At 35.3% G+C, this 9198-nt stretch overlaps 1 protein-coding gene across 1 annotated transcript; it reads right to left on the reverse strand.

Annotated features, from left to right (window-relative positions):
- Positions 1–4631: 4631 nt before the first annotated feature.
- CXCL8 (C-X-C motif chemokine ligand 8) lies at positions 4632–7877 on the reverse strand. The gene is made up of 4 exons (XM_037063427.1): positions 7724–7877; positions 6608–6743; positions 6165–6248; positions 4632–5732 (listed from the first exon to the last, which is right to left on the reverse strand). Exons 1-4 carry the CDS (start codon positions 7785–7787, stop codon positions 5711–5713), a joined length of 306 nt encoding a protein of 101 aa, XP_036919322.1. The 5' UTR covers positions 7788–7877; the 3' UTR covers positions 4632–5710.
- Positions 7878–9198: the final 1321 nt, after the last annotated feature.

Genomic DNA, 9198 nt, shown 5'->3' on the forward strand with positions numbered 1-9198 from the left:
TTGGATCTGTTCCATTCTGACTTACCCTCCATAATCCTATTCAGAGAGAGTAATTTCTTATTTTCTGATGCTGAAAAATGCTCAAGACTCATCTTATATATTTCCTTCCCCAGTCCTAAGATCAGACATTTCACAAAAAATCCCTGGTTCGTCTTATTAGGAAGTGGTCTTAAAAACCAAGATTGGGGTGCCAAGTGTGCTGTTGCTACTAGACTGTCCTTGCTTTTAGGTCCTTTCAGCTGACAAAGGAAGGAAATATACATGTGCTTCCTAACTCATTTATATACATCTGTAAGTGTTTCCATATGTATCCATCTGTATCTGTGTTAAGCTAAACATAAATTCATACTAATGTCCCCAACTTTAATTCATTACTACATGAACCATTTTAGTCACCTCCCCTTGCCTATCTAAAAAACTCCTCCTGGAACAGTGAAAACCGTGGCTCCCACCAGCAGCCAACCACTTACTTGTTTAATTAAACTGTTCGGTTACGTGTGTAGCAGTATCAGAATTGTCAACTGCCCCGCACGCCATAGATTTTTCAAGAGTCAGAATTCAATGTTAAATCTGTAAAAGTTAATATATTATATTATATGCAAAACAATAAAAAATGGCATTGATTCTATTCCCTATAAACTCTGTACAGAGCATACCATATTTTAAAATTGGAGTTCATGTATCTTCACTATAAAATCTTGTGAGAATTTTAAGTAATTGGAGAAGATGGATTTAAAAACACAGTTCATATAAATCTATGTAATATTATGTATCGAAGTTGTAATTTAAATTCTAAGTAGATTACATTAACCCATATCTACATTTTGAAATAAAGAAAATGAAATAGTATTTTAGTAAACTGGGAGAGTGGAAAGATTCCTTCAGGAAAACATTTTCTGGAAAAGGGACTTACAAGTACAAGTCCATGGTTTTCATGTTAGCACAGAAGCCTCATCCAAGCTTTATAGAGAGATGGTGTGAATACGAGAATTTTTAGTACCCATATATATTTATAAATGAAATTAATAATCACAAAGTTTCACTTAAGAAAATTTGAGGATGTTCTGGCCATCAAACATGTCTGGCTTGTACTAGAGAAGACTAAAACAAATGTGGGAAGTTGGTGGAGAGACAGCCCATATGTCATTATGAGGCCACTGGAGACCTGCGGAAACTGTCCCTGTAATAAAACCTGTTTCTATAGGAAATTCCTACACGGGCCATGTTGAATACTTTTGCAAGCATAAAAAAAAAGTAAATCTAGGCAGAGGTATCTACATATAGAACACTTTCACATAAACATTTAGGGGAACACTAAAAATATAAATGTGAAGGCATTTTGAGTAACATGGGGTGAATGGCAGAAGATTAATTTAGGATGACTGTAGAAAGAATCACATGTAATTATTGAAACTTAAGCTAAATCATGCCCTAGGAAATAGAATTACTAGATTCATTAAGAGTTTATCTTCAGGTCCAACACCATGAGCTTTTACAAAGCTATTAGAACTTTCCTCCAGATACATCTGGAGCAGACTTTGAGTGGAAATATCTGTGAGTGTTTGCTGTCTTCGTTTTCCAACATGCTATGCTTTTTAAGTCGATGTAGAGGTGATACATGATAGGCAGATTATATTTTTCCAATGTGATTTTCATCTATGGGAATGCAAAGAGCATGGCACGCCTCTGTCTGCACTCAGTAAGAGCTGGGTTGTTTGATGCTTAAGTAATCTTCTGGAGAATTCCTGATTGCCCCATCAGTAAATCTTGTGAGGAGCAATCAGCCTGGTATTTACATTTAAAAATTCCATATTTGTTTTGTGGGTTCTTTGCAAATTTAGCTGACATTTATCAAACTTGAGGCAATTGTGGTTTGGCCGTCTTTTTAAGTCAATAATGGAGAAACTACTGATTTCTTAAGCCTTTTTTTGGGTTATTGCAGGGTTAATACAGTCTTAAGCAATTTTTTGCTTGCAATATCACTACCACAAGCAAAAAGCAAAGTAGTTCTTTTAATTTTTTCTTATGACCTTTCCAAACATAGCCTGGATGGCAAAATGCATGTATTACAGTAAATAAGTACATATGCTAAAATTTGGAGAATGAAAAATCATTCTTAGGTGACTTCAACCTATGAGTCTATTTCTTGACGCATCTCTAGCAAACCAAAAAAGGCAATTATGAAAATTGCCTGGTTTTGTACGTTCTGTGAGAAATATATTAATGCAGTTTTAAGATGAACACTTTTTTATTATCTCTTCACCCCTCTTTTATTGTGTGTGTGTATCTTTATAGTCATGTTACTACTTGGTAAAATTAGAGTCAAAATGTGTAACCCACACAAATGGATGAAAAGTATGAGCTGGTAGATTGGATGTTTAAATTTGTGTTTAAATCTGGGTCCATATAAATAAAACCTGTGTCTGTAGAGCAGTTTCACCAATATCACTGAGGCAAAATTAAGTGAAAATTTCCAGTTGCAGCAAAGTGACTGGTTTTTGCTTCCCTCTCCATCTTGCTCTCACACTCTCTCACTTTTCATTTTTCCATTTTGGCTTGTGGACATGATGCCTAACACCCATTTGATTCACTTAATGGCCTTTCGGATGTCTTCAATTTGCTTTCAAGTTTGGACGCTGATTGTATTAAACTAGTGTTAAACCTATTAACACATTAATAGGTTTTATATAAAGTGGGGAATTTTTTGATAATTTGATTTCCAAATATCATTCAAAACTCAGCAACTCAGACTTTTGAGTTGCTTTCATGGCTTCCTACTTCCAGAAATATGTCCTGTAATGTTCACAATTTAAAATGAGGGTAATGGGAATCCACTAGAAGGTTTCGATTTCAAATCTAAGCCCTTTAGAACTTTCCCATCGTCCATCTGGCATAACTTTGTCTGTTAGGACTTGCCCTGTCTCAGTGTCAAATCCAGTCACAGCGAAATTTTTCACTTCTCCAATCGGGTCATGCTGTCACTTACAGATACTTCTCCGCCATCTAGACTGGTCTTTCCCACACGTTCCTCTTCCCTTTGTGTGTCTGACTCCTACTCATCCATCACACTCTAGCTTCGGTGTCTCAGGAAAACCTAGGGTAGTTAAGTTAGATAACACCTTGATATCTCCTCTGAAGAGCCCTGTATCTCTCCTACAATATTTGATTAACCCTGCAGAGGTCATGGCTGATCTAACAGATGCAAGCAAACTCTTTTTCAAAAATTCTTTGTTTATGAGTGTTTTTATTCCCATGTGTAAGATCCACAAGGTAAAAGGCTGCAAAGGAGGGTAGGACAAGGGAACTTGACATTAAAGAGGAAAATATGGAGATGAAATGTAGGCAGAGGTCTGAGGAAGAAGAAGCAGCCCCACAACACAGCCTGAGAAGAACGTAGGGAGGGAGAAAACACCACTCATGGGAACAATGTTTCTAAGAACAACAAATATTGGGACTGAATTTCCACTTGGCTTCTGCTTGTATATCACTCACAATTTTTTTACTAACTCTATGATATTGCACACTGTTGTGTTAATGTGCACTGGAAATTAGAAAAGAGAATGGGCTTTATTCTGCACCAGAGATAATGTTGACCCATAGAATGGCAGATGCAGGTTCACAGAGTGATTGCGAGGAGCTAAGTGACATGCGAGAAGTAGGTTGCAATTTCAACTAACTCGTGAGAAAATAACAGAGGGCCCCCTTCTTCACTCCGCGTTGTTTAAAACAGAGTACGTTGAAAATGCCCAACAGCAGTAACAAATGGTCTTGGGAGGTGGACAAGTATGAATCAAAGTTCTAAGATCCTTGTTTTTTTTTACTAGGGATGTAAATGTAAGCATTGGGTAAATGGATTTCTTGAAACTGTGGGTTGTTATTTTACATCATTTCTGGAAAGTTTTTCAGCCCCTGTTAGTTTAAATCTTGTTTCTGGCCCTCTTGACTGCTTGTAAAAATCCAGTTAGACACTGAGGAGACCTTATCCTTGTATTCTCCATGTATTTCCATTTCTTCTTTAAATTTACTAACTTTTATCTCTTGTATAAATTCAAGGTTATGTGACTTTATTTTCTAGATCTCTAATTTTCTTTTTAGCCGTGTCTAATCTGTTATAAAACTCATCCACTAAGTGTTCTAGTTAAATTATTGTAGTTTTTACTAAGTCTTTACTTAGTTTCTACTAAGAGTTTTGTTTGATTTTTTTTTAACCAGGTTCTTGGTCTTATTCATATTTTAAATTCCTTTGCCTCATAGGTGCCAGTTTTACTCCTTAATTATCTAAGAAGCACCTTATCACGTGTACCCTCTTCCCCCTCTCTTGGACACCTGGGCTTTGTAGGCTAAGCTGTGCAGACAACCCAGCTGGTTCAGAAATTCTGAAGTCGGCTGTATTAGTAAAATGGCATACAACAGGGAGTCGAGGAAGTTTCCATTGTTCTATGGAAAAGACTCCTGTTTGCAGCCATCTCTGGAAAGTTCTATTTCTCTACAAATAAAGGCTTGTCATTTTTCACATAATATACAGAACACTCTGGGGAGCATTTGCATTTTCTAAATCATATGTTTGTAATACAACCAAAAATATAAAACAATTATTTTTAAAAGTGTCAAAGAAACACCAGCATCTGATGATTATGACAATAAATTTTATTATAATGGTTTTAGGTTTGCAGTTATAGTTCCATATGAACAAAACAGTAGAAAAACTTTCTTTGAAAATACATAAAAGTATCTTTAAGTGACTGTTAAAAAACACAATTACTTAAATAAAATTATAAGAATTTCTTTGCACATAATAAAAAGGTTTTGACCAGCAAGAAGTTACTTTGTTGATATCGCCTGGTGAATTTTTGCTGTCTTGAGAAAAATGGCCCTAACTCAGAATCCTGGTGACCCAACAAACAGCCGCATAACCACGCCAGCGGCGACAGGACCTCATGCGAGGATATCCAAAGCAGGATGGCTGGTTTACTTAACATTTTACATAAATAATGATGTATTTAGACTAAAAAACTATTCATCGTTTACCTGGAATAAAAATAACAGAGTATTCTGTTTCTTTGTTTTTAATTTTGCTAAATCTAGCAAGTTGGATCAAAATAAAACTTTGATCAAGACAGTTCTCTGTTATTTAATATCTAAAACAAATATAAATTTACAATTATCATTATACTATCCTAATTTCCAAATTCATGCACAGATATAACTATATTTGATGCCTCAATAAATATATAAATAATAAATAGGTGAATAAGTTACACTTGAAAATAATTTACATGACCATGAACAAAAGTTATATTGCTTTCAACTGTCCTCACATCTCTGTGAGGTAAGATGGTGGCTGATACTTTGTCTCCTAAAGAAAACACCAATGCACAGTCGAAGGGATTCATGGATCTTGGCTAGCAGACTAGTGTTATAATATTTAATCAAAAAATATAGAGAGAGAATAGAGGATTTTCAGCTAAATTTGAATTTATAGTAAACAATTAGTTTTTTTAATATAAATGACCTAGATATTGCATGAGACAGTGAAAAAACTATTCATTATTTTACTTAATGTTCAAATTGAACTGAGCATCCTGTATTTTATCTGGCAACTCTGCACCAGCCACATGCAGTATGTGAAGCACTGAAGTAGATTTGCTTGAAGTTTCATTGGCATCTTTACTGAGGAATTCTTGGAAGCTATGGAGAATGCTTTTTTCTTTCATTGACCTTGCTTCTCAGCTCTGAAAATAAATAAAATGAAATTTAAAAATTAACAATGTTCTAATAAGCAGTAAAGTGTGGTTCTTATTTTCAAAATAAAAACTAATATAGTTTTAGATAGTCATGTGTTAGAAATGTTCTATACTTTCAACTATTAATAGAGAGACTGGATAAGTTCTCATCCAAACCAGCACACTTCTGAAAATGGAAAGGAACCATAATAATGACACGGGGAACAGGCTTATAAATCCAGACTTTCCTGAACATATGAGATGTATGGTTTTCCCAGTCATGAATACAAGAAACCCACTATTGCTGCTATTTATTTTTAATTAAAGAGGCAGTTACCCAAAAAAGATTTTCAGCAGCAACAGGAAATTTATAGGCTGACTTTTGGACTGTATACCTCAGGATAAATGAAAATCTAAATTGTTTTATAAAAACCAACTTACCTCTTCAAAAACACCTGCACAATTTTCTGCACCCACTTTTCTTTGGGGTCCAGGCAGACCTCATCTCCCTTTAAGATCTTTACACTGAAAGGAAAAGGATATGATGAAAATAAATATTGAGGGGTTTCATACATCCCTTAAGTTATTGTCCCTTAAGCCCAGGCTATGAATCATGGAAGTCACCATACTTAAACGCCATGCAAAGAACTCACAATAATTTTGTCAGCAAATAGGTTAAGATTGTTGCTATAAACATGGCAGAACTTGGGCCAGTAGCGTGCTTCCAGGAAGGTATGAAGAAGTGACAAACGCCAGCCCAGCTGCCTTTTTTTTTTTTAGCTCACTGCAGTATTCTTAGTACTAGAAATTTGCTGGATACTTCTACCTTCCTCAGATGTAGGTTTACTAAAGTAAAATATCTCAACACATTAGAAAGTACTTACATGATTTCTGAATTAGGACAGTGTGGTCCACTATCAATCACTCTCAGTTCTTTTATATATTTGGGACTGAAGCTTGTAGAGTGAGTCTTGACGCATTGGCATCGAAGTTCTGTACTTATTCTTGACAGAACTACAGCTGTGAAAAAAACAAAAACCATTAAAGGTTGATCTCCCTAATAGGCACAGCTCTGCTAACTCCTTCCTCTTTAATCCCAATACGATAACTTGATCACTGTATTTAGTAAACATCACATCTTGAGCAAACTCATTCTTGAAATTAAAGGCTGCATATTGTCAGTGTGCCTGACCTCAATTTTTCTTTGTTTTAAAAAACAGTCATCTCTGACAACATTGGAAGACTTTCTACATAAGGGCTTGGATTTCATGCAATGTTGACATCCTTGTGACACTTTTTTCCTACTTAATATTGCATAACCCTCTCTGATATCTTCATTCAATGCTATTTATAGTATGCAAACTAAGATTCACCAATATGAAAACTGCCTTCAGAAAGAATTAATAGAGACATATCAATGAGTTGCACAGAGATGTCTTCTACCTTTAAAAAAATCCTTAATGCTTCAGAGAAAAGAAAAATTAAACTATATACTATATATATTCTGAACTGACTATATTTGTTTTATAAATGGGATCCCAAGAAGGTCTATAATTTGTCAGGGTATCATTAAACCAAACAGGAATTGATAGGTGTCTGAAGCTTGCCATTAATATAGTACATGGAATAAAATTACCTGGCTTCTCTTTCTCCACATTAATAGATATTATGGGTAACTATGGCCCCCAATAAGATACACTCTAAATTATAGATTTATATTCAATAAATGCATACTGCAGAGTATGCATGATAAGAACAAATGCACATATTAAACAAAAATCATACTTTTCTAATTGTTTAAGCTGTATAGCAGTTTTCTAATTGTTTTAGGCTGTACAGCCTAAAACATTGAAACTTCAATTTAATTAACATTAACTGACAATTATTTTCTTTTCCTGAATAAAATGTTATTTTTTTTTATCAAAGCATTAAAGATGCTCTTGTTAGCCTCCAATCACATTTAAACCTAAGGAAAACCTGGGATCAGAAAGTGTGCTCACCTTCACACAGAGCTGCAGAAAGCAAGAACACTGCCAGGAAAACAACAGCCAGCTTGGAAGTCATGTCTGCACGAGGTGTCGTATTGGCTCTTGTCCTAGACGCCTGTGAGCTTTCTTGTCCCCAAGGACTTGTGTTGGATGAAGAGCTCCTATGGCTTTTTATATTATCCCCACAGTGGAGATCATGTGCACCTTTATTCTTGTATTAGGTCAGAGGAAATTCCACAATCTGCAGCCTTCCGGCCAACCTCGGTGAGCAAACCTGAGTCATCAGACTTCTGTATTTGGCTTCTTATCACATTTTCAGCATAACTAAAGTTTTATTAGATCTTTAAAATAGTTTATTTTCTTTAAAAAAAGAGGTCTGTTTTCAAACATGTTTTGAAATATTTTTAAGCACAGAGCTTCCCAGTTGCATACATTATCAGTTGTTTTCCTTTCTATTTACAGGTAACTTTATCATGGTACCACCTAGCAGCTGTTATAGTAAGATCATTTATGACTATCTTTTTATGGCACAACTATTTCTTTAGGGAAATTATATCTGTTAGAGTAATGAAAGAGGAGATAATCTCGTTGACCTTTTATTGAGGGCACATTTTATGAGAAGTTATTTTCTAAGCACTTAAAAAAGTTTCCAGGAACAATTACTGTTCTCAATAAATATAATACAACTTTTCAAAGGATTTGTTCTAATGTATATTACACAGAATGAATCCTTTCATTCTGTTCCATAAATATTTATCAAGTAATGACTTTGGTCTATCAGAAGAAAGCAACTTAAACACCTAACCACGTTACGGAACAGGTAAATGGTGTCAAGATGTTAAACCCACGAGGGACATAAGGGCAGAGTCCTTCATAAGCACTTTGACTTGAGCAGGGTATTGAAGGACGGGAGGACTTTAGTAAAGAAAGATAAAGGGAAAATAACACATTTTAGATGGAACACTCAAGTGGTAAAACGAAGATGTGCTGGTGTTCCAGGAAGTGGTTCACTGGGACCACTTAACTGCGGTGGATGACGTAACAGTAATGGAAAGGTCAGCAACAAATGCTTTCATGGCGAGAGCATGTGGGTTCAAACTCTGGTTCAGACACCTAATTTGGGGGGGCTGCCAAACTTTTTGAGTTCCACTTCCTACATGCATAAAATGGGTTTAGTAATACCCACATATGTGCTAAAGTCAACATATGTAAGCTTCCTGGATTAACTTTAAACTGGTGGATTATCCTCTACTCCAAGGACTGCAGTTGGTATTTCTCATTTTTGTCAGATGATTGGCTTCCAAATGGCAGACCAGCAATCATTTCCTAAAAATCTCCTTTGCCTCAGAAGCATTCCTAAAAAATGGTGGTTTCTGAAATTCCAACTCCAATCAGATTACAGCATATAATGTAACAACATAATATAATAGAAATGACATCAGTTCAAGTTACAGTTTGCTATAATGAAAATCCCAGATCAAATTCTG

The sequence above is a fragment of the Sturnira hondurensis genome, unplaced genomic scaffold, assembly GCF_014824575.4.
Source record: "Sturnira hondurensis isolate 20B ecotype Veracruz unplaced genomic scaffold, ASM1482457v3 Scaffold0014584, whole genome shotgun sequence".
NCBI classification, from domain to species: domain Eukaryota; kingdom Metazoa; phylum Chordata; class Mammalia; order Chiroptera; family Phyllostomidae; genus Sturnira; species Sturnira hondurensis.